The 26,819-nt window shown below is 37.5% G+C and overlaps 1 protein-coding gene across 1 annotated transcript in view; it reads left to right on the top strand.

Annotated features, from left to right (window-relative positions):
• Nucleotides 1-2,196: 2,196 nt before the first annotated feature.
• LOC131157450 (translation initiation factor IF3-4, chloroplastic) overlaps nt 2,197-26,819 on the top strand; it is a 54,328-nt gene continuing 29,705 nt past the window's right edge. The window contains exons 1-3 of the mRNA XM_058111623.1: nt 2,197-2,653; nt 2,736-2,775; nt 14,650-14,709. Coding sequence (XP_057967606.1) covers nt 2,376-2,653; nt 2,736-2,775; nt 14,650-14,709 — 378 coding nt within the window. The 5' untranslated portion in view covers nt 2,197-2,375. The remainder of the gene's footprint in view (nt 2,654-2,735; nt 2,776-14,649; nt 14,710-26,819) is intronic.

The raw sequence follows: 26,819 nt of genomic DNA, 5'->3' as shown, positions 1-26,819 counted from the left end.
CAGGATCCTCTTTCCACTATTTTGCTTTTCTTATATCAGCATTTTCAAATTCAATATTCATTGTAGTTGTTAGTTGCAATATTCACATTTCAATATTCCCAGTAAATTCACATTTTTCTATCGATAAATTCTTAGTATTTCAATACCAGTTTGCTTTCACAACAGTATGCATATATATATGAAAATATATTACATATCACATGTTTCATCATTTATAGTATACACATATCAATATTTCATATTTACCTCATTTTATAAAACTCTTTCCATTTTTCACATAATTCTACATTTCTCTATATACACAAATATCAATATTTCATACTTTCATTGTTTTCATAAAAATTATTTCCATACATCCTTTTATCCCATTTCATTATTATCCAGAATTCGCAATTAACATTTCATCATTTTCATATGATCATATGCCACACAAATTTCATTTATTAATCATATCATATTAATTTTAAGGAAAATACAATAATTCATTTCACATATAATTCACTTAGTATTTCACAAAAATATCTATTATAATTTATCCCCTTTACCTAACTTACTAAGGTGCTCACAATTTAATCCAAACCCACACTTACGGTGTTCCTAACTCAATACCTTGAAATTCACATTTTCCCAACAAAATTGCAGTATTATTCCTTATAACACTTTTCCCTCGGTTCAAAAATACCCAGTAACCAATAAAACTTAAAATAACCAACTTACCTAAATTTTTGGATGGTGCCCAAGTTGACCTAATCAACGAACTACTCCAGCAGGCTTGAAGAGAATCTTTCCCAATAGTAGTGTGGCGGCTTCCAATTGTCAAATCGGTGAATAACGAAGCTGAAAATGTAGTGGAGAGGATTTTAGAGAGAGAGAGAGAGAGAGAGAGAGAGAGAGAGAGAGAGAGAGAGAAATTGGCTGCATGAAAATTTCGCTGAAATCTCGAGGTTGATGCTTTTATAAAGTGCGGCCTCATCGACGAGACACATCACCTCGCGCGATGAGTCCATGAAGGAAGTTCGTCGATGAACTCGTAACCCTCGTCGACAAAATTCAGGCTCCACTAAACCTCTCTCGGTAAGTTCTCATTGACAAGACACAAGTCCATGTTGATGAGCCCAAGAAGGCTGCTCGTCAACGAGCGCTCTACGTTCGTCGACGAGACTCTATTGAGTCCCTTTTAAAAAAATCCTTTTCTCTCATTTCTTTTATTATTTATTTGCTATAATTCTCTGGGTCTCTACATTCTTTGCGGGGTCAGCCTTTTCATTTATCTTTTGTAGAACTGTAGCTTTTCCGTGCGACTCAGGATTTATGTGCTTATGGTGGGGAACAAGTTCTTTATGACACTTTTGCTGTAGGATCATATTGAGCATGTTTTCCATCTTCTTCTAGGAAACCGCCATGTCCTCCATCCTTTTCTAAAAAGTAATGAACTCACCTCTCGTCACGCTAGAATGGTCGTCTGGTGCAGAGTGAATGGATTGGGGTAACTAATCACCCCTGGCAGGCTCAACTTTGAATTATCGAATGTGGTCATGACTCAAAGATTGGAAAAAAAAAAAAACCTTTTAAGAATTTTTCATAGACGGCACCAACTATTGTTGAATAAAACTGAACGATCTTTGGAGACGTTCGATCATGACCATATGGAAAAGAGAAAAAGTATAAATAGCTTGGAGGACCAGGGGTGTACTCTGATAACTAAGTAAGAAATTTTATTGAGAAGTTTATTGTAATAGTAAATAATATGTTGGAATGAGATGTCCTTACCTCTTCCCCGTGTCCCCTTTTATAGTGGTTGAGTTTGACCCTATAATGATGTGCCATTTATGAGTGTATTAAGGCGCCGGTGTGAATTGCTCCAGTCTTTATGGTCATTACAGTGCTTACATGAATTGTTTTGGTTAGACAATGACTTGAGTGGTTCTGTAACTGGTCCCATCAATGAAGTGATTTAGTCTTCTCGTGTTTATGGAAGACGTTTTAATGAGTGAATTGACAGCCAGTCTTCCTTTTTCATGGGGATACTTTTGGGTATATAGTATTAATTTAAAATATTAGAATCAAAATAAATTTCGATAAGTGCTAATTTATCATTTTACTTAAATTATAAGGAAAAATATCGAACGAAAATTTTCATCATTTTTATTATTTTCTTTTCCGATCTAAATTTAACCCAAAGGCCCAGTAAGCTGTTTGAGACTTTTTACGAGCGTGTGTTTGTGGATAAGGTATCCTCTGAATGACTGCCGTAGTGATGGCTGCGTCACTCATTACTCCATTCCAGCAGGCAGAACCAAAGCCAGTCATGGCCTAACTCTTCTCTTTTCTGTAACGCCATCATCTCTCCAAACGACGTCGTGTCGGATCTTCCCATGGCTGGTCTCACCAGTAGCTACCCCTTCAATCCTCTTCTCTCTCGAACCAGAGCTTCTCCATCTCCATATCCCCTCTCTCTCTCCTCCTTCCAATCGAGCAAGCTCTTTGGACTTCGCTTACACAACGCTGCCTTCTCCCAATCGGACTCGCTCATCACCATCTCTTCCCGTCCCGGCGGTCCCATCTTCGCCCGCTACGGCGGACGGTCAGTGCCTAGCCGGTTCCCGCGGAGGGACTCCGACGACGATCGAGCTCTCGATATTTCAGGCATAAGGTACCGATTTGAGTTCATTTTGTGCTCGGTTGAGTTGAATCTAGAGACTGATGTGTCTGTTTGTTGTTGCGACTTGAAATAGGTCAGCTTCCGTAAGGCTCATAGATGAACAGCAGAACATGGTTAGTGCCTACTGGTTTTTTCTTTTTTGCAATTTCAATCTGTTTGGTTGCTATGTCTGTCTAAAAGAAAGACGATTGATTGGGGTTAGTAGATGGTTTAACTGAATGTATTAATGGAGCCAGTGTAATGTGAAATTTTGCAATTGCCTCATCAGGAGTCAAAATAGCAAACGTCAAAGTACATATGCTGAGGTAATCAAAAATCCAATTAGCAATCGATCCACACTAATTAGGTGCTCCAACTCTTGTAGTAAAAGTTTTATCTAATCTAATATTTGGACAAGCCAAACAAAACCTAATAGGACCAAAATTATATGCTTTTCAGCTTGATTGAAAAATTCAAGTGTATTAACTTGGATTAGCTTCGAGGCACGTGGATTGAGTTAACAGTTTAATTTGACCAAGACCAAGTGAATTAACCAAACTCAAAATTCTTGGTTAATGCCCATCAAGAAAACTCTTTTCAATGATCTTGACTGCAACACATGGTATAATCTCATCGGAGTCTCTACTACATGAAAGAGACTACTGCATTTCATGTTGTTGCAATTTTGGAGAATCCAAAGGCAAGCCAGACCCCTGCAAGATTATTTTTCCTAGATACTAAGAGTAATCTTGTCTTTAACAATGAAGGGGAGTTTAATCTTTAAATTTCTTGCTACTTTGATGCATGTCAACGCGAGCAGGTCCAGAGGTCCTATGCCTCGATGGATGGCAAGATAAGTACGCGTGGGATCATAATTTACCTATCTTTCTATGTTTAATGGAGTCGTCGCTAACCCTTAATTCAATCTAAGCGTGGTTAGGTTACCTAATTAATTACCATTTATAAGTAAAAAATAGGTCACATAATTAGTAGGGTTTGGTTTGCTAAACTAGGTGGGAGTACAATTAAATGTGGGGAAGGTACTAGCGCCCTCATCACCTCTGTTCGTAAACAATACCATAAAGTATGCATGATCATTAACAAAATCGATGGTCACCATCTTGTATCTTACCTTTCCTTTTATTGTTGACTCAACTCAAGCGTCTCATTAAGCAATGAAGTTCATCTCTCCTTATGATATCCTGGCAAAGCACTAGTGTGCTCAGATTCATTTAGATAATTACTTATTAATATAGGAATCAATTCAACAAAGAAAGTAATTGGAAACAAGGCAGTCAAAATCAAAATGCTATCTTGGGTGGAGGCACATTCAAATTTTAGCTTTACTTTTTAGTATTGAATCGTCTCAAAACCCCCTTTTGTTAGGTAATGAGCTTCATTGCACCTTAAGAAACCTAGTGGAGCACTAGTGTGTGCATTTGGGGAGTTTGTCATTGGATTGATTCAAATTTCCTATTAATAAAGTACTCACACTCAACAAGGAAAGAGAAACTAATCTAAAACAAATCATCTAAATTAAAATACGAATGCAAAGAAGACAATCTAATATTCATATACTAAATTTCTTATTTTACAATTGGAAATGTCATTAAATTGTTAATCAAGAAACCTAAACTCTATATACCATTAAATGAAGATCTCAAGTCAAAGGAGGACAAATCCTTGAGAAAAACAAAAAGACAGCAATATTTCATGTGCAAAAGAAGCCATTTTTAATTTTCTTATTTTTTATTTTTATGAATTTTAGCAATTTTAAATTTGAACAAGGGAAAAAATCTAAATAAGACATGCATGTTTACCCAAATGCAAAGTAAGCCCTAAAAATAAACAATTTTTTTTTTTGAAAATTTTGCTGCTTATTTTGGGGAATTTTATTACTTCCTCTCAGCGCATGTTAGCATGTTTGAACTTACTTGAGCTGTTTGCAGAATTTCTTGATTTTGTTCTTCAGCAACTCAATATTGGGAGGGATTTTGATTGTTGCTTGTTTTTGATCATCTTCTTATCTCAATTATTGGTTGTTGTGGCTGTATGTGTCTTCATTAAGTTCATCTATAAGTGAAATGCACAAATATACTGGCATTGATCTTTAATAGCTGTACTGAAGGCCAATCTGAATTTGAAATTGAAAGGATTGATGGCTAATGATTCTGGGTATTCTAAGGATAATCCTTTTCTGACTTGGAGGAGTCTGTTTAGTTCTTTTAATAGATTTTGAGATGCTGAGCTTCAATATGACAAGCCTGCCTTCTTTAATGGTAGAGTGGTTGTTGATCTTGCCTGGGAAATTTTTATGATGGGGTCTGAAAAGTGGAGTGATGCACTTATTGGGCAATTTGTTGGTAAGCCTTCCCCTTTTTCTTTTCTTGTGTGAGAAAAATAATTGCAAAAATCTAGAGGAGAGTTTGGGATTTGGACTCGGGTGCATTCTTATTTGGAATCCTTGATAAAGCATAAAGAGCGGATACTTGAAAATGACCCATGGTTTATAGGGAGCACTCCTTATCTCTGTGGGGTCCATCTATTGAAAGACATGTTATTCAGCTTAGCAGGATTCCTATTTGTTTGTTTGTTTTGTGACTTATGAAGGGTTGAGTTATATAGCAAGCTTTATTGGAAAACCCTTTTATCTTGACGCTTTCACTTGACAGATGAGAAGCCTAACTTTTGCTAGAATTTGCATTGAGATTGATGCAAATGCAGCTCCGCCAGATACAGTGGCTGCTAAAGATGTTAATGAGAATATTCTGTGTATTGAATTGGAGTATGGTTGGTGGCCAGAGAAATGCTAATTGTTTAGTTTTTGATCATGTGGTTAGGGCTTGTAAAGCTAAAAAGCAATGGGTGGAAAAGGAAAATCAGAACCCTGTCTCTACTGTTAAAAAAGAGACTACCACAAAATCTACACTGAAACCATCTCAGATTCTGTACTCTGGGATATTCCCTAGTAATGAAGAGAATCATGAGCAAGTTGAAGCAAGGAAGTGTGTTGATTTTGTTCAGCCGAATTCTAGAGGCCATTTAGTTGTGGAAAATATTTTTCATTTTATTTTTCCAAATAATTTCAAAAAATTTAGCTAATTTTTTAGATTTACAACATTTGTGTAAAAAAATGAAAAACAATAAACAGTTTGACACTATTTTCTTGTGGAAATAATTTTATTTTCAATTCCTAATTTCTCAAATTATTACAAAATGCCACCATGTTTTCCAATTTTCTAAATTTATATAGAAAAGTTGGAAAACATTTTTTTTTTTTTTTCTATTTTGTAGATTTCCAATTTCTTATTATGTGTTTGAGAGCCTGGAATTTGGATCATGATTTTTGATTTGTGTGGATTATGGCAAAATATAGTGTAAAATTGTATTTTCTTCAAATCCACTCAAATCTAAGTTCAAGTCTCAAAATCCATTATCCCAAATACTGCCTATATTATTTTTTGGAAAATTGAAAAACAAGTTATCTTCTTTGTAATTATTTTGAAATATAGAAATAAAAATTGAAAAACTATTTTGCGCGAGTAAACAAACTCTTAATTTTATACCTTTCTAATATGAAGCTTGGAAAACTAAAAAAATTGTTGGAATGTTTATAGTTCTTTGGAAGAATAAAACAGAAAATGGAAAATTTTTTCCGCAAGGCCCTTAGTAATTCTTTGATGGATCTTCAGCAATTAGGCTCTCTGGTAAGATGGAAAGAAGAGCCTGAATTTCATTTTTGAAAAGTTATGCTCTAACAGCCAGTCTAAATGATGCAAACTCTCTCTATCCTTAATAATCTCTCCATCCTTTATAAAATTGAAGATGAAGCTGATGACTTTGGTACCTTGAAGATTGATAACTTTGAGAAGCCATCCTGTTCAAAGCATAATTCTTTTCTGGATAAAGTTCTCAAATCATCTTCAACAGAGAAGGGTCATCTCCCTCTTTAAAGAGTCTCTCAATTTCATAAAGTGGACCTGAAAACCCCATCTCTAGGAAGGCTAAGAAGAAAGGTAGGCCTCCGAGGCCAAAGAAGGAGACATTTTAAAACAGTGTTTATGATGTGCTTTCAGTTGCTTCCTGGAATTTGAGAGGTCTAAATAACCCAATAAAACAGAGAGAAGTGAAAAATTTTCTAAAAGCAAGCTCTCTATGTGTGATTGGGCTCTTGGAAACTGAGGTTAAGCATGATAATTTCAATAAAGTTTCTAAAGAAAATCATAAGAATGGATCATCCTTCACAATTACAATAATTCTGAGAAATTGGGGAGATTTTGAATTGGTGTTAACCTGGTTAGAGGTTGTCAAAACCTCTCAGCATATTTCTGTGAAAGTCAGTTGGGATCATACTACTTGCTGGTTTACCTTTAATTATGGTTGAAACTATAATCACGAGAGGAAAAATCTTTGGCTGGGCCTCTGTCCCCTAACCTTTTCCCTTGGAGCCCACATCCTTTGGAGGGTTAAGGTTCTTGAGAAGATCTGAACTTTTGTTTGGTCTGTGATCCTGGATACAATTAACATGCATGATCTGCTTTAGAGAGGAAGGCCCTACACCCTACAAGGCTCTCAGCCCCGACCTGTGCATCATGTGCCACAAACGCAATAGAATGAATGTTCACCTCTTTGTGCACTGCAGGGTGGCCGCACAGATTTGGAACACTCTTTTCTTATGCAGGTGAAGAGTGGGTGGCCCCACAGAATGTGGTAGAGCTGTTACTGGTTGGTATAGGGGCTCTGGCAAAAACAGAAATGATAGAGCTCTTTGGAGTGCAATAGTTTTTGCCATTCTTTAGGCCTTTTGGATTGAGAGGAATGCTAGAATTTTTGCTATTTAAGGGTATCACAACCTGCTCATGGTTTTTATGGGATCTTCCTTGTTTCCTTTTGGGTGCATTCTCTCAGCTTCTTTTGGGTTTTGTTGCTTTCTTATCCCAGAAGGGATTGGAAGGCAGCACTTTTTGTAATTTTAATACCTGTATTTTCTGTTGTTTGGATCTTTCGAGAGGACTTCTTGTCCTTGAATCCTTGTACTCGGTTTTTTGGACATTAATAAATTAAATTGTATTCTCTCTTACCCCCCCCCCCCCTAAAAAAAAAAAGAAAAAAAAAAAATCTCTGGCTGGGTCTCAAAAGGTTATCTCATCATATAGAAAATTCTGCATGGGTGGCGATGGGGACTTCAACTCAACAAAAGAAGCTTTTGTAAAATAGAGTGTCATTTGGTAGTTTAGTTGGAATGGATGACTTCAGAAAAATTTTCTGTTTGATACAGGTTTAGATGCTTTCTCTTTTACTGGCTTTCCTTTTGCTTGGACCAGTAAAAGGAGTGAGGGATATATAGCAGCAAAGTTGGACAGGGTTCTCACCTCTTCTAAAACATTAGCTCAGTTTTTCTCAATGGAAGTTGGATTTCTTCCACATGTATCTGATCACTGCCCAAGTTTAGCCGTTCTGAATTCTGATCCACTTCCTAACAAAGGTAATATTCCTTTTCTTTATCTCAGACTTGGACTGTGAAGATCTTTGGTTCTCTTATGTATATTCTCTGCAGTAAGCTAAAGCTCTAAAAAGAGTTCTAGAGTACTTCCATAAAAAAAGCATTTCTCAGCAACTAACAGCAAGATTAGACAGATTAAAAAAGATTTTGTCTCTTCTCATATTTAAGCAGTTGGAAGGGACTCAAATCTCTAATGAGGTCAATTCCAAGCTCAAGGAAATATTTACCTTCTAAAATCAAAAGGAGATATGTTAAGGCAAAGGGCAGGAGTAGATTGGCTCAAGCTTGGAGACAAGAACAACAAAATTTTCTCTATGATGGTTAGTGATAAAAGGGAAAGATCCCAAATCAGACTCCTAGTTGATTCAAAGGGTAATACGCTTACTAAGGAGCTGTCATATCTTATTATGAAAATTTTCTTGGAAAAGGAACAAGGATGTTGTATCCTGTTTTAAGGGTTTCTTAAATTTTACTTGTAAGGTCATTTTACAGAAGAATATGGAAGAAGAAGAGATAAAAAAGGCTATGTTTTCTTTTTCTGAAGACAAGGCACCTGGTCCACAGAGATTTAGGGCCAAATTCTTTAATTTTTGCTGGGATATTGTCAGAGAAAATGTCATCAAAGTTGTCACTTCTTTTATTTCAAGATACAAAGATGCTGAAATTAGGAGTATAGAAAATGAGGTTTTGCTGTTTGCTATGCAGATGATATTGTCTTGATTGATGAAACAAGGGGTGGAGTAGAATCTAACTTTGAATTATGGAGAGAAGCTTTAGAATGTAGAGGTTTCAGGATAAGCGGAAATAAGACAGAATTTCAGTCATGATAGGAGGAATGTTGGAGAAAACAATAACTTGATGGTCAAGCAATTAATAGCACTAACAGATTTTGATACCTTGGATCTGTTATACAAGCTGGAGAAGAAATGGAAGAAGATATGATACAAAGAGGTAACTAGGTTGGGTAAAATGGAGAAGTGCTTCGGGCATGATGTGTAATTAATACTGCTCATAAGGTGTTGGTCCCAAAAGTCAAGAACTCCTTTCATCCAAGTGATTTCTTGTAACTTGATCTATATGTGTATTACTAAGATTATGGCTAATAGACTCTAATTGTGTTTATCCTCTTTTATTTATCCCAACCAAACTGCTTTCATCAAAGGGAGGTGTGTTCCAGATTATATTTTTGGCACAGGAATTTCATCACCTTTATCATCTAGACTCAAAATTCCTAAAATGGTTCTCAAGGTTGATTTAAGGAAAGCTTTCAATTCTGTTCAATGAGATTTCACTTGAATGTTTAAGTATGCCCACTGTGTTTCTTTGGTTGGAGTAAAGAATGCATAACTACCCCATACTATTCCATTGTGGTTAATGATTCAGTGAAGGGCTTTTTCAAAGGTGAAAAGGGAGTGAGATAAGGAGACCCTATATGTCCTCACCTCTGTTATGGTAATGGAGATTCTAACAAGACTCTTAAATCATTCTGCCAGATTTGGAAAGTTCTCCTGTCATTATAATTGTAGCAGGTTGGGTATAACTAACCTATGCGTTGGGGATCCTTTAATTCCTGCTAAAGGGGATGTTGATTCTGCAACAAGTATCAAGCATACTCTCTCCTTGTTTTATTAGTTATCTTGCCTGAAATGTAGTCCTGCCTAATCTGAATTATTCTGGCATTGGGAATCTTACTGTTATAGCATTATGTACCTTGGCCTACCATTAGTTATGAAAAGAGTCTGTAAGCAAGATTGTGATTTATTGGTTGAAATCTCTGACTTATTGGGCTCCTAAATTTCTCTCATAGTCTGGTAGACTGCAACTTATTCACTCCATTCTCATGAGTATACAGGGGTGCTGGTCCTTGGCCCTTTTCCTCCCAAAAGCTGTTACTAAATAAGTAGAGAAGAGGCTCAAATCCTTTTTTATGGAGAGGGAATGACCAGACTTCAAATTGTTGTATGGTCAAGTTGACTGATATCTGCAAACCTTAAGAAAGGTGGGTTGGGATTGAAATTGCTTTCAAATTGGAAAAATACTACAGCCATAAGCTCCTTTGGTAGATTTGTTCATAAAAAAATTTTCTTGTGGCAATATGGATACACACCTACAAGCTAAAAGGCAGGAGTATATGGGCTGTCAGGCCTTCTCAGAACCTTACTTGGGTCAGGAGGAAGATTTTAAACATAAGGGATATGGCTTATCATTGTTTTAAAGCTGTGGTTGGTAATGGGAAATAAACATCTATCTTCTTTAATAATTGGCAACCTCAAAGCCCTCTTTTAGTCACCTTTGGCCATCATCTCTCAGTAGACATGTTAAATGGGTGGGTTTGAGTCAAGATGGGTAGGGTATAATGGGTTGGGTCATTTGTGACCCATTTATATATAAAATACTTGACCCATTTATGTCCCATACCCATTTAAACATGGGTCAACCTATTTTTACCCGTTTAATTTTAAAGCATGTGAAATCAATTGTTGAATACCAGGTGAAATTTAGAACTATCTTCAAACATGATCATTTCTACATCTTTCTGCTATTTTTGAAGGTTATTTGATCTATTGCTTGACTGAAAAATATGTACGTAATTAGATATTTATGTAATTAGGTACATGCATATATGCATGTTAATTGGTTTGCATAACCAAATTGAACCAATTGCATACACTCATAATTGTGTAATTATGTACATATTTGAATTGAGGTGTCCATACTTACAAAATTATGTATAGATTTCCAAATTATAGCATTGCTTATGTAATTAATTATATAATTTAATTTCAAATAATAGTTGTAGCTAGCCAATACTATAATTACATATGTATATATACTTACGGACATATAACTAATCAATTTCATAATCTCGTACATGCATGCATGCATATTAATCGTTTGCATAATTGAACCCAACAAATTGCATACACTCATAATTACATAATTACGTACATATTTGAATTGAGGTGTCCATAATTACAAAATTATATATAAATTTACGAATTATAGTATTAATTGCATAATTAATTATATACTTTAATTTTAAATGGTAGTTTTAGCAAATACTATAATTATATATCTATATACTTACAGAGACATCTTAACCATTCAATTTCGTAATTACATACATGCACATATGCATATTAATTGGTTTGCATAATTGAACCCAATTGTGTACACTCATAATTGCATAAATATGTTCATATATATTTAAACTGGGGTCTCCATAATTACAAAATTATGTATATAGATTTTTGAATTGTAGTATTGATTTTGTAATTAATTATATATTTCAATTTCAAAAGGTAGTTGTAGCCAATACTATAATTACGTACGTATTACGTAATTACGGACATATCTTAATCAGCCAAATACATAATTACGTACATGCATGCATGCATATTAATTGGTTTGCATAACTTAATCCAAGAAATTGCATACATTCATAATTGCATAATTACATACATATTTAAATTGAGGGGTGTCCATAATTACAAAATTTTGTATAGATTTCAAATTATGGCATTCAATAATTAATTATATAAATTTCAAATGGTAATTGTAGCTAATACTATAATTGCATATCTATATAATTACGAACATATCTTAGCTGATCAAATACGTAATTACGTACATGCATGCATATTAATTTGTTTGCATAATCAAATCGAACCAATTGCGTACACTCATAATTGCATAATTACGTACATATTTGAATTGAGGTGTCCATGAATATAAGATTGTGTATATAGATTCCGAATTATAATATTGATTATGTAATTATGTAGTTTAATTTCAAATGATAGTTGTAAGTTGTAACCGATTCTATAATTATATATTTCTATAATTATGAACATATTTAAATTGAACCAATTACGTAGTTATTTGCATGCATATCTGCATATTAATTGTTTTGAATAACCAAACTGAACCAATTACTTACATTCATAATTGCATAATTATGTACATATTTGAACCAATTATAAAATTATGTATATAGATTTCCGACTTCTAGTATTGATTATTGAATTATGTAATTTAATTTCAACTAATAGTTGTAACCAATATTATAATTATATATTTATAAAATTACAGACATATCTAAACCGAATCAATTGCGTAATTATGTACATGCATGCATATTAATAGTTTGGATAACTAAACCGAACTAATTATGCACTTATATAAAATGTACATATTCGAACCAAGATGTCCATAATTACAAAATTATGTACATTGATATCCGAATAATAGCATATTACATAATTATGTAGTTTAGTTTTAATAGAAAGGTGCAATTAATGCTATCATTTCACACCTACATAATTACGGACATAACTAAATTGAAACAATTAAGTAATTATGTACACATGCATTATAGTTGATTTGGGCGAATCAAATCAATTACATATATAAACAATTATGTAACATAAATATTCAAGCCAAACTATCCATAATTATGTTACTATATAAATAGATATCCAAATTAATTATAATATTAATTACATAATCGTATTGTGGTTGAAATAGGGTGCATTTAATAGATTTATATTATTATGGGTTGATGGGTTAAGTGGGTAAACCTATTTGATCCATTTTACCCATTTAATATTTGAGTCTAAATGGGTCACCCATTTATAACCCATATAATTATATGGGTGTACCCTAACCCATTTATTTATGGTGAATATAGGTGGGTTAATGTGTATGAGTTGTTTGCCTTAGTTGAGCTGGGCACTCATATAGATGCAAGTGTCGCAGATTTGTTTGTTAATGATGCTGGGAATTGGCCTAGGAGAACTTATCCAATGTTAGCCAAATTAAAGCTAATGTTCCTATTTCTTTATGCCCTGACATTGAAGATCGAGTAGTGCTTACTTCCTCAGGAAAATTCTCCTTTTCCTCAACTTGATATCAAATCAGATAAAAGAAACCTGAAATTTCTTGGAGATCAGCTATATGGTTCAAGCTTTGCATAGCCAAGATTGCTTGGTTATCTATCCTCAATAGACTTTCTACTCATGAGAAGCTCTGTTCTTGGGGTCTGATTTCATCAAATCGCAAATTCTGTGGTGTTGATCCTGAGAGTAGAGATCATATCTTTTTCAGCTGTGCTACAACAAGACTGATTTATGAGAAAGCTGCTGCTGTTCTATCTCATCCAAGAACTTTCTCTTCTTTGAATGAGGAGTTATCTTGGGTTTCCTCTCTTGGAAATAGAGTTGCTGAACTTATAAGAGAACTGATTTGGATTGCTTCAGTCTATCATACTAGGGGAGCCAAAATTCATTGAATTCCAGCATTTTCCCGGGGTTAATGTCATCACTCAGCAAATAGTTGAAGATGTTAAATTGAAAATGCATGCTTAGTGTGCTATGAAGCGGGAGCAATTTAAATTTTGTAATTGCTTCATTGGCAGTCAAAATAGAAAAAGTCGATATATATGTATGCTGAGGTAGTCACAACCAATGAGCACATGGGTCAACATTGATTAAATCCAGTCAAGTCTGATATTAAAAGTTTGATTTAATAGAATATTTGGATAGAAAAAGAATAATACAACAAAATTTATTTGCCTTTGGGCTTAATTGAAAAGACTAAGTGAATTGAGTTGGAGTAGGCTTAAGGCAAGTGGATTAAGATAAAGTTCAATGGGACCAAGTTTGAGTGAAATATCCATGCACAGAGTAATTGGTTTGAGGCTCATCAAGATTCAAGAAGCTCATTTCAATGATCTTGATTGCAGCACATGGCATCATCTCAACAGAGCTTTTATATATTGACATACCTCTGCTTCACTTTAAACATAATTTTGTAGAACTCTGCCAAAGCTCTTCAAGATCATTCAAAGAAGAATTTTAATAAACTAAGAGTAATCTTCTCTTTAACAAGGTAGGTGAAATCTTAAAAGTCATCTTCTTTTGATGCACAAAATTTGAAAGAAGAATGACAAGTGTTCAATGGCCAGCATCAGGTCCTTGAACTGAAATCACTGCCTCTTAGATCTTATCGACTGAAGACCATATGAACATCCAATATCAATCTTCTAAGAGTCCTTGGGTTGATCTGTGTAGGAGACTGAATCAGAGGCTCACTAGTGTAATCAGTGTAAAATCACAGATAATTGCATGTTGTTCTAGTTATTCAGTAAATTAATCAGTGTAAAATCACAGATAATTGCACATTTGTTCAACTTATTTTGTTTGTTGTTTCTGGACATGAAATTTTTGTTTACAATTACAGTTTATGTTTCTTCCATAAGGCTCATCTGTTTGGTTATTAGATAGCGTAGTTGGGTAAACATATTGTTTTCTTGTGTATTAAGTAATTTACAATTTGAAAATTTAATGCTTTTCTTTACTTTTTCTTCATAACCAAACAACACTTCTGATTTAATCTTTAGAATTTGTCATTATGCATTCAATTTTTTTAAATTTAAATTTAAATTTTATTTTATTTTATTTTTGCTTCATAGATTGGAAAGATGATTTGTTGTTTATTTTTGTAGGTTGGGGTGATGTCTAAGAGTGAGGCCCTCCAAATGGCTGAAGACGCAGAACTTGATCTGGTATTTTTTGTCTCCAAATATTTTGTTTTAGCTGGATAAGTTATTTTTTTAATCAACTTGTTTGCATTAAAAGAAGCATTGTGTCACGGACCCCCAAAATGGGACTCAAGTAAGGGCCGTGTGGCACTCGTTGAGAGCTCTCCCTTAACAAGTCAGCCAAGTCTCACACGTTCAAGCCTGCAATCACGAGCACCTGGTGAGTCTCAATACTCAAGAAAACCAAGGAACAATAGGATATCACACGAGCAATATATTCTTATACACCGAATAGGACTATAACAATCAGAGCCATCACAATCCAAGGCAACAAAACACCACAATGAAAAGGACTACTTGTATTATTCAACTACAAGAGAATAATCATACAAACGATAACACAGATAATCATATTCATTCCAAATCCCTGGAGAATACAATTATAGCAGTATCTCACTCCCCCTTTCCCCCATTACATTGTCACTCCCTAACATCCTCCCCCATTTATTTTATTGATGTCCTCGTCGATGTGTTGTAGAAGGGCTGCGCACTCTGCTGATGTTGAAGTAGATGTCGTTGATTACGAATTTCTGAAATCTTCAATCTTCTGTATGGCATGCTGAAGGTTTTCCACATTTTCCCAACTATTCTCTTCTTCCCCCAGCCCCAGCCACTGAACTAGAAATTGTTGTTGTTGACGACCTTTTGCATTGACAACTCTGTCTACAATGATCTCCTGGACTTCCTTGTTGACAGGCTGCCTTCTGGAAATTGTTGATCTCCTTGACTTTTGTCGGTGCGGATCTGCTGCATCTGTGTGGAATGGCTTTAAATTGCTTACATGAAACATAGGATGGATTGGACGTCTATGGCTTTTCATCCACTTGGGTTGCTCAAGCCGATAAGATGCATGTCCCACCTTCTCGATCACTCTGATTGGACCTTCGTAATGGCGTAACAGCCTTTTATCCTTGCCGGGAAGAAATTGAAATGTCTCCGGCGGCACTTTTACAAGAACCAGATCTCCAGCTTCAAATTATTGTGGTTGTCTCCCTTTGTCAGCCCATTTCTTCATGCGCTTCGATGCTTTTTCTAACTGAGCTCGAGTGACTTCGATGTTTTGCAACCAATTTTTCGTGAATTGATATGCTTTCGGACAATTTCCTTTGTATGGACCATCTAGAATGTGCGGGAGAGTCGGTTGTTGACCTGTCACAATCTCAAAAGGGCTTTTATTAGTCGCAGAAGATTTCATAGAGTTAAAACAGAATTGTGCCGTGTCCAGTAAAGTAACCCAATTTTTCTGATTGGAGTGAACAAAATGTCGCAAGTATTCTTCCAGCATCCCATTAAAACGTTCGGTCTGACCATCTGTCTGTGGGTGATAGCTGGTGGACAGATTAAGGTTTGAACCGATCAAACGAAAGAGTTCACCCCAAAATTCCCTTGTGAATCTAACATTCCTATCACTGATTAGGCTTTCTGGAACACCCCAATATTTTACCACATGCTTGAAGAATAGCTGAGCTGTCTTCTCTGCTGAACATGACTTCGAGACTGGTACGAAAGTAGCATACTTAGAGAATCGGTCAATCACCACCAAAATTGTGTCATACTCCTCTACTTTTGGCAACGAGGAAATAAAGTCCAAAGAGACTCTCCCATGGCCTGGAGGCACTAGCAATGACTCCAATAAACCTGAGGTCTTCTTTCTTTCTACCTTGTCTTGTTGACAGATCAAGCAAGTTTTGGTATAACTCATCACATCATCTTGCATATTCGGCCAATAATACCCCTGTGTAATCAATGCCCGAGTTCTTCGCCATCCCGGATGACCAGCCCACAACGTATCATGGCACTCTTTTAGTAAGGTTTTCCTCAAGTTTCCAGCTTTGGGCACATAGACTCTCCTGCCTTTAGTCATTATTAGTGCACATCTTCTACCCAGAATTGTCGTGTCTTCCCTTCTTCTATTAGTTTACTTAGTGACTGCGCCTGTTGGTCTGTACTTAAATGTTCCCTGATAAGATTCTTCAAAGGTAACGCTACCCTACTAGTTGATAGATGACTGATGAGTTTCAATGCTGCCAATTCGGTTTTTCTACTTAAAGCATCAGCCACTTCATTCGTCTTCCCTACTTTATATTCAAAATTAAAATTAAATTCAGCTAGCTTCTCCTGCCAACAGACTTGTTTTGACGTTAGTCCAAGTTGTGACAAAAAGTGAGTAACTGCCACATTATCGGTTTTTACCACAAATTTGGACCCCAAGAGATAGTGTCTCCACACCCGAAGACAGTGTACCACTGCGAGAAGCTCCTTTTCTTGTGCTGTATAGTTCCGTTCGACACCCGATAATTTTCTACTTTCAAAAGCAACTGGATGCCCTTCCTGCAAGAGAACTCCCCCTAATGCAAAGTCTGAGGCATCTACTTGCACTTCAAACGGTTGTCACATCAGGAAGGATTAGTATAGGATCTCCTACAATCTTTTCCTTTAATTCAACGAATGCTGATTGGCACTCTTCTGACCACCCCCATGGTACCCCCTTCCTCAGTAAATTTGTTAACAATACAACTCTTCTGGAGTACCCCTCTATAAACTTTCGATAGTAGTTGGCTAGACCCAAGAAAGATCGCAGTTCTCTAACGGATGTAGGTGCTCGCCACTCCTTGATAGTTTTTACTTTAGTTGAATCCATCCATATCTGGCTCTCCTCAATGATATGCCCCAAGAATTTAATACGCTTTTGAGCGAATGCACACCTCCCCTTTTACATATAACTAATTTTTTTTGAGTTTTTGAAAAACCTTCCGAAGATGATCTTTATGTTCTTCTAAGGATGCGCTGAAAACCAATATGTCATCAAGGTAAACAACCACAAACTGATCAAGGTAGTCCTGAAAAACTTGATTCATTAGAGAACAAAAGGTAGTGAGTGCATTTGTTAGCCCAAAAGGCATGACAAAGAATTCAAATGCTCCATACCGGGTGACACAAATGGTCTTCGGTTCATCTTCCTCAACAATGCGCACTTGATGATATCCCGACCTCAAGTCCAGTTTCGTAAAATATCTAGCTGTACTTAACTGGTCAAAAATACCAGCAATCAGTGGAATGGGATACTTGTTGCGCACCGTCACCTTATTAATAGCCTGATAATCTACACACAAGCGCAAACTACCATCTTGTTTCTTCTGAAATAACACTGGGGCCCCAAAAGGTGCTTTTGAAGGACGGATGAACCCTGCTGCGATAAGATCATTCAGTTGCCTTCTAAGTTCAGCTAACTCCGGCGGCGCCATTCGATAAGGGGCACGTGCTGGCGGCTTTATTCCTGGAAAAAGTTCAATTTTGTGGTCAATCTGTCGTCGAGGTGGTAAAACCCTTGGTAGTTGTTCCGGGATCACCTCCTTGAACTCTTCTAAAACTTCCTTAATCTCAAGTGGATATTTCCTTACCTCTGCATCTTCTGAGACTATCGGTAGAACCACGAAAGAAGATTCTCCCCTTTTTACTCCCTTTTTGAATTGGAGGGCTGAAAGCAACTTCCTCTCATCGAAATTGTTGTAGGCTGCGGGGATCGCACAAGGTGCACTTCCTATTATCACAAGACAATCCGCAACTGGGATCGGCATTGAGTGTGTCACTTTAAGAAAATCCATCCCCAATACCACATCAAAGTCGTCAAGGGGTGCCACAGTGAAATCAATTGTTCCAGATCATGTTCCCATTTTGCATGCCACTTTAGGTGCCACCCCCACCGTGGTTAACGCTTGAGAATTTACTGCTTTTAACTTGCCCACATCCTTATCTATATGCAATTCTAACCGTTGAGCTTCAGAATCAGCAATGAAATTATGGGTGGCTCCTGTATCAATCATGGCCTTGATTTTCTTTCCATTCAAAAGTAGATCAACGTACATTAGTCCCTTCTCCTGAGACTTGTTGTTAATTACTTGAGGCTCTAATGCCCCCAAAAATCTCAATGCTCCCACCATATTCGGTTGTTCTTCTGAGGTTGCTATTGGGGTTTCGGTTTCACCTCGAAGGGCTTTTATAGCATTCAAAGCCTTACGTTGAGGGCACTCCGCCACTCGATGTGGTCCCATGCAAAGAAAACAAGAGATCGGTCGACGCTCTCCACCCCTCGTTCGTCTGCCCCTCCACTCCTTAACCATGGGCGCTCTTTTATCTTTCTAAGAACTATTTGTCTCCCTATCCCTTCCCCTATTTGTGGGCTTATACACTTTACTGGGCCTGAAATCATTATTGGCGGATGTAGGGAAATTTCGCTTCCCAGAATTATCTGAAAAATCATCCAACCGTTCGGCAGCAGCGAGGGCAGAGAGAGATCACCAGCACTCTGCCGACGCAATTCATTCCTTGGCCTTGTCTTCAAACCCTGAAGAAAATGAATTAGTTTGTCTGATTCGGTCATGTCTATAATGTCCAACATCAAGGCTTGGTATTCTCGCACATAGCTCCTTATTGAGCCGGTCTGTTGCAATTCCATTACTTTGCACTTTGCTATGTACTCCACATTTTCGGGATAGAATTGAGTTTTCAACGCCTGTTTCAACCCCTCCCATGTGTTGATAACACATCTATTGTGCTGAATATCATTCCATTTAGTTCTCCACCACACTTTTGCATCCCCTACCAGGTATACCGTTGCCAGATTTACCCGATCCACTTTTAGATCCACTCGTGAGCACGTGAAGTAGTGCTCCATATCAAAGAAGAAATTATCCAGCTCCTTAGCATCTTGCGTACCCCCAAAACTTTTAGGTTACGGTACCTTCAATCGAAAACCCTTAATTGGATTTGCAACCAACCTTCGGGCTATCTGTGCCACTGCATTCACTTTCACAGTGATCTCTTGTAAATCCCTCTGGACTTGGACCACCGCACTTTGGACATTGCCCATCTCCTTCAAATCTTCCTTCAAAGAAGCAATGGATTCCTTAACATCTTCTGCAAGGAAATCAAAATTATCTGTTAGCTCTCGTAAGGAGGCCTCAAGCTCTATTGGCTCTCCCCGTTGGGACGAAAGAGATGGCAATATGCCCTCAATATGTTCCAACCTACTCTCAAAGGCTTCCAACTGCTCGATACTCTTCTGGAAGGCCTCAAGCTCTCTTGGCCGTTCCTCCAGGGATTTCACACGTGGAATGAATTTTTCAAGTTCCTCAAGTCTCTTTACAACTTTTGATACCCCATAGAGATTTTCTCTAGGGTTTTCTTTAGCGGCCTCAAGCTCCGTTGGCACGCTTTTCTTTTTTATCAATGTTGTCACCAACCCTTGGAGTTCACTGCACGTTCTCTTCAGGGTTACAAGTTTCGTCTCAAGCGCCTCAATGCGCTCCACTTTTCCTGACTTGTTTCTCATATTACCACTCATGGTGCTCGCACACACTGTGCTCTGATACCAACTGTCACAGACCCCCAAAATGGGACTCAAGTAAGGGCCGTGTGGCACTTGTTGAGAGCTCTGCCTTGACAAGTCAGCCAAGTCTCACACATTCAAGCCTGCAATCACGAGCACCTGATGAGTCTCAATACTCAAGAAAACCAAGGAATAATAGGATATCACACGAGCAATATATTCTTATACACCGAATAAGACTATAACAATCAGAACCATTACAATCCAAGGCAAAAACACCACAATGAAAAGGACTACTTGTATTATTCAACTACAAGAGAATAATCATACAAACGATTACACAGATAATCATATATTCATTCCAAATCCCTGGAGAATACAATAATAGCAGTATCTCACTTCCTCTTTTCCCCATTACATTGTCACTCCCTAACACATTGCCTTTAATTTAATATGCATTTATGATGAATTGTTCCTTAATTAATCCATTTACATTAGTTATTTGAATCTGAACTCTTTCTTGTCCTCAGTTGCTTTCTGCTTATTTGCTGCAAAAATTTTGATAAAAAAAAAAAAGCAAATTAAAGTTATGAATCTTAGAAGCAAAACCTGAAAAACTAATATTAGCATATTTCTATTATTAGGCACAACAGAAATGAATTTCCACCTTTTGGCAGCCAAAAAAAAAAAAAAAAATAAAGCTTCGGAAAATTTTGTTAAATTCATCATCTTTGTGTTTTCTTGGCTATTGAGAAGGTAGGGTTTTGCTCTTTTAAAGCATCTTTAGGTTTTTTTCCCCACTTTTCCTGTGGCAGTGCATGTTCAAAATGTTTTCATGACCTGTTAATCTGTTATAGGATTTAGAAAACCCAAGTTGGGTGGGTGGAAAGAGGTAAAGGCCTGTGCATGTTTGTTTTTATCCTTCATGCTTCTGCAGATGAGTCTTGGGGGCATTCTGTATAACGTGTTTAACTTTTTTTAGGTTTTGACATTGGAATGCATTTCTAAAAAAATACTGTGTACATTGAGTAGCTGTTATAACATAACTTTCAAATAAATAACTAAAAGCACAATTGGCAGGCCATACCTGATCCCTGAAGAGTACGTTTAACTAGGTTAAACTACAGAAGGAAATGGTTGAGAATTCCAAAGAATAAAACAAAGTTGAAACAAGAACTTTCTACACATCAACTTATTTTAAAAAAAGCAGAAAACTCTAAAATGAAGATTATATAAGGCTAATCTTAAAATTTTTACTCATTATAATGCAATGACCTGCGGATTTTTTTTTTCAATAGATGCCTTTAATATGATTATGAAATTCATTAAAGTGAAACTTATTTTTATGCCTCTTTTTCAAAAACTGAATTTAATGACAGGCTCTTTTTCACTGTGCTGCTTATCTTCGTGGAAGAGACTCATCAAACGGAATTTCAGATTAGTTTTTCATTAAAAAAAGTTCTCACCATCACATGACCCCAAATATTTTTTTTTGTGCCTACAATTTTTATTTGCAAACTGATTTATATAATTGACATCAGACCTTCTAAACAAAAGTTCCCTCCAAATTGACATAGAAGACTGAGTTGAATCATGGTGAAAGTTTCCCTTTCACCAGTTTTTAGTATGGAGGAGGATGTCCATTTATATCTGTCTTCCCCTTCAACATACTTTAAAATTTACTAAGTTGGATGGAATGCTACCTATCTTTCCTCCTGTTTGAGCGGAACAGTAGGAATTTTATCGTTTTAAGTTTCATTTTTTATGTGACTGCAGTAATGCATTGCTGTGGGTTGCGGTGGATGTCTTGAGGCAGTTCACATAAAATATGAGAACTCTCCTGCTACTCTTTCCCTTTTTCCTTTTTGTTGGGTTATAATTTTATCCATATGCTTAGTAAATAATATCAAATCTTTTTTTTTAATAGAAAGTAAATTATATACAATATATATATTTTTGATTCATGTGGGAACTCCAGCCTCCGATGCGCCCTTTGGACACTTCGGTATGGCACCAAACCCATGGGTCGGCGACCTTCCCCTTGATGCGCCTCCCAATGTTAATCTAGATGCGGTCACAGCTTATTCACACTTGGGTTGACTTTCGTGAAGCGGTTACTCTCCCATGGCTTCTCCTTTACGTCATGCGGATGGGACCCCCTGAGGGGCTACAAAGCGCACCAAGACCTTGTCACCATTAGGAATTGAACTCTGATGCTCATGTTATCCTTGCTTGCTTTACCACCGTGCCATGCCTGTGGGGGCAAATTATATACAATCTATGTTTTTTTGATATTGCCGGGTAGTGTTTTAAAAGGCGAAGGCGTAAGGTGAGGCGTTTTACCCTCCGTGAGGCGAGGTGTAAGCCTCAAGGCGTTGAGGTGTAAGCATTTTGGGATTGTATTTTTTAAAATAATTAATAAATAAAAAAATTTAAATATAGTATAAAAATGAGAAAAATGTTAGAATAATGGAGAAAAAAAATAAAAATATGATTTTTAAGTATTAAAAATAAGCCATAAGTTTTCAAATAGATGACAAAAAGCCAAATTACAAATTTCTCTAGCTATTAAGGGGCTGTTTGGGAGACGGCTGAACTCCAGCCTTGAACCCAACTATAATGAGAAAATGGGAATAATTTTTAATATTCATTTAGTCAACTCTGGTTGATTGTAAAAATAATATCCCGTCAGACAGAGACTTCGAGAGAGAGAGGCTTCGAGCAGAGGCTTCGTCGAGGCGTAAGAGAGAGTAGAGGCTTCGAGCTTCGAGCAGAGGCTTCTTCGAGGCTTAAGAGAGAGCAGAGGCTTTGAGAGAGAGCAGACGCTTCGTCGAGCTTCGTCAAGGCTTCGAGAGAGAGCAGTGGCTTCGCCGAGTTTCGTCGAGGCTTCAAAGAGAGGGTAGAGGCTTCGTTAGGCTTCGTCGACAGCGCAAAGGAGAAGAAGCTTCGCGGGAGAGAGAGGGAGGATAGGGTTTCAGTGTGTTTTGGGTTTGGACTTATAAAATTGTGTTTTAACCCAGGATACCGAAAGGCGTACGCATATCATATGAGGCGTAAAAAGGCGTTTTTTGGCTGAGGCGTACGCATTTGTGGAGTTTTGCCTTTGCACATACGCCTTGGTGCGTTTTTCTCCCAAAACGCTCTGAGGGGCGCGCCCTGAAAATGCCTTTCAAAACACTGTCGCCAGGTGTCCTGGGCTTATGCACTAGACTAATCCCACGCCTACGCCGGTCGTGCCCTCAACCAACACGTAGGAGGTAAATCGCGGATGTGTGCTGCAGGCGGCAGGGTTTGAACCCCAGACTTCACCTTTGTGCAAGGCTGTCTGATGCAAGTCCTTACCACCTGAGCTTATGTTAGTTTGTGTTTGTTTTCTTTTCATTCTCCTTTTTTTTTTGGGCCAGAGAAAAGAGGTGTAGGAACAGATGTATTACATGATTGCTTCAAGTTTTGGATAATATTCAACTTTTGTCAAGAAAGTTAATTAAAGGGCATCAAGGGGATGCCACCCAAGTACAAACAAACAAAAGTACGTCACAGCACTACAGGGTGTCAAAAAATTTAAGGATTACGTGGGTATCATTCATAAACAATCCACTGTGCCAATTAGAGACCGTAGTAACCTAACAATCTTTAACAGCATGGAGGGACATAGCTCATCCTTCGAAAGCTTCCTTGTTTCTTTCCCTCCATGCTGACCCAGAAATGGCAAGGAAAATTAGGGAAAGAGCTTTCACGCTTTGCTTTGTAATGTGGATAATTTTCCTAGCCCATAACTCCCTCTCCACTGTTCTGGCTGTAACCCACTATTGCCTGATAACAAAAATGGCCAGGTTCCAAAAAATTCTAAGTCTAGGAGCATTGCAATATGATGTACTCAACTGATTCAGCATAATCCAAACATAAGTAGCACCCGTTAACTAGAGTCAGGCTCCTTTTTTGGAGGTTGTCAATGGTAAGAATCCTTCCAAGTGTTGCCTCCCACGTGAAGAAAGAAACCTTTGTGGGGGCCGCAATTCTCCATATGAGCTTCCAGAGGAATCTGCTGCCGGTTTCTGCAGGAGAGGTAAGATATTTATAGTATCTCACTGCAAAATTCCCATTTTTATCCCTCGTCTGACTTTTATGAAATTACTTGAGACTGACATGGGAGAGCGGAAACGGGATAAGTGAAATACCATTACTTTAAATTTTATTTTACTTATTTCGTAAATTAGAGATGGAGTTATTACCCCTCTTTTTGGACTTAGGCTTGTTTTGATGAGCTAATCTGGGCAGAAGACATTATCTGGCAGGGATTTTGGTGAGAGCGGCACATATGTTAAAAGATAATGTAGGTTTCCTAAGAGGAGCTCAACGAGAATAGAAATCTCGTGTGGAACAAAGTGGTTAAAGCTCATTTGATTCTGATTTTTAGTACGAATACGGATCATGGATTTTGAATAGGCTAGGCTACTGTAACCTTATGGAAGATTACAATTTCCCAATTGAAGGTGTTCCTAACCAAGGGAATATTCCATAAAGTCACATGGTCAATGAGCTTGAGGTGTCTGCTAATAAGGGCTTCTTTGTCGCAGGTTAGCCTGAAGATGGAAGAGTATTTTGTGCTAAGGGAGACTTGCCACATCAAATATCATGTCGAAAGAAAACATTCTCGCTGTTTCCCACTTGAAAACAAATGAGAGAGAGGAAATTATCCAATCCTCTCCTTGTGAATTTCCATACACCAACACAATAAGCTCTGATCGCCTCTTAAGAGGCCAAACCATTATGGTGTAGAATTTAGAGGCAATGGCTTCTCATAAATGATTCTTCTCCTTCATGAATCTCCATAGCCATTTCCCAAGGAGAGCCTTATTGAAAGTAGGAAGAAATTTTAGTCCTAACACTCCATAACAGTCCATTTTGTATATATTGTATAATCACTCCTCATTTAACAAGATGATATTTAAATTCCTCACCCGTGCTACCCTAGAGGAATCTCCTTTGAATACCTTCCAACCTTTTAGCAAGTGAACTAGGGATAGGGAAGAGAGACATAAAATAGACTAGGTTTGATACAGAAGTCTCCCACCTTTTGATAGGTGATTTCTTTTCGAACATGCAAGTGTTCTCTCAAATCTTTCAATGATAGTGTCCCAAACTCCCTTGTCTTTAAATTTGGCACCCAGAGGAAGATCTAGACAGGTAATAGGAAAAGCCCCCAACTTACACCCTAACAAACTCGCAAGGAAAGGCCCCTTGCTGCTGATCCCCATTGGAATAATTCTCTTTTACCCAAGTTCACTTTCAAGCCGGAAACCTCTTTGAACCTAAGGAGAATGCACCTGAGGTTGAGGATTTGCTGATGGTCATCTTCATGAAAAGTGATGGTGTCATCCGCAAAAGGAAGACGTAAGACTTCCAGCATTCTATTGATCTTTCTGGCACTAAGCCCTTTGAGGAGGCCTTGTCTGGTATCTTTGTTAATCAAGAGGTGCAACACTTCCATGACCATGATAAACAATAGGGAGAGAGGGGATCCCCTTGCCTCAGACCTCAAGAATAGAGAAAGAAGTCTTAAGGGCTGCCATTAATGAGCACAGAAAAGGAAGGGGTAGAAGTACATTGATAGATCTACCAGACTTCCCAAAGACCCATTCCTGAGAATGCGAAGGAGAAAATTTCAATTTTTACATGACCAAATGCCTAATCCTTGCCCAGCTTGCAAAGCACTTCTCTTTTCCTCTCCTTGTTGTAGGCATCCCCTACTTTGTTCATGATCAGGGCTACATCATGATCTGCCTGCTTGCTAAAAAGGCATGCTGGGCTGCCTGATAACTTCCAACATTGCTATTTTAAGCCTCATAGCGATGACTTTGGAAAGGGGCTTATAATTGCTGCCCACTTGGCTGATTGGGCAGAAATCTTTGATGGTGCAAGCCCCAATTTTCTTGTGAGTCAAGGTGACAGGTCGAGTTGATATTAGTCACGAATCTGTCTGTTCTGAAAAAATCATCAAAAATAAAGTTTATATCCTGCTTGAGAAGACCCCAATTCTTTTGTAAAACAGCCAAGGTGAAACCATCAGGACTAGGCACTTTATCTCCTTTGCTGCCCTTAAGAGCTTGATAAATTTCCTCCTGATTCTTGAAGGGCCTTCCAAGCCACTGCAACTGTGGATTTGGAAGGGCTAAGGTTGCTTTGTAGGTCTCCATATCTCTGGTTCGGTATAAAGGTTCTCGTAAAAATCACAAATACCCATTTTTGATTATATCCATTTCAAGAAGGAAGGGGAAGTTGTCTGAGATGGGTCTTGGGAGCAAAATTTGAATGAACTTAGGGAAATGCTCTTCCTTGAAAATTACGAACCTATCCTTCATTGAAAATGAGGGAGTCTCCTTGGCGCATGACCACGTGAAGGGGCCACCAATGAGAGCGAGGTCAGTCATAGCACAAAGGTTGATGAAATCATGGTACTCCTGCATACTAGTTGTCTTGGAGGTTCTCCCACTTCTTTCATGTTGATATAAGACATTAAGACCATGTTGAAGTCTCCCCTGTGACCTAAGGGACATCTTATTTGCCTCTAACCTCCAGGAGCTCATTCCACTTTAGCTGCCTGGAAGAGCCTTCACCTGGACCATAAATCCAGTCAAAATCCAATTTAAGTTGTCTGCCAAGTTCCTGAGCAGGTAGGAAGCCAAGAAGGCATTTAGAAACTGAACACCTCGTGCATTTCCAGCAGCTCCAATAGAAATCCACC

This window comes from Malania oleifera, chromosome 6 (assembly GCF_029873635.1).
Source record: "Malania oleifera isolate guangnan ecotype guangnan chromosome 6, ASM2987363v1, whole genome shotgun sequence".
In the NCBI taxonomy this organism is placed as follows: domain Eukaryota; kingdom Viridiplantae; phylum Streptophyta; class Magnoliopsida; order Santalales; family Ximeniaceae; genus Malania; species Malania oleifera.
This window is presented reverse-complemented; position numbering and strand designations above follow the sequence as displayed.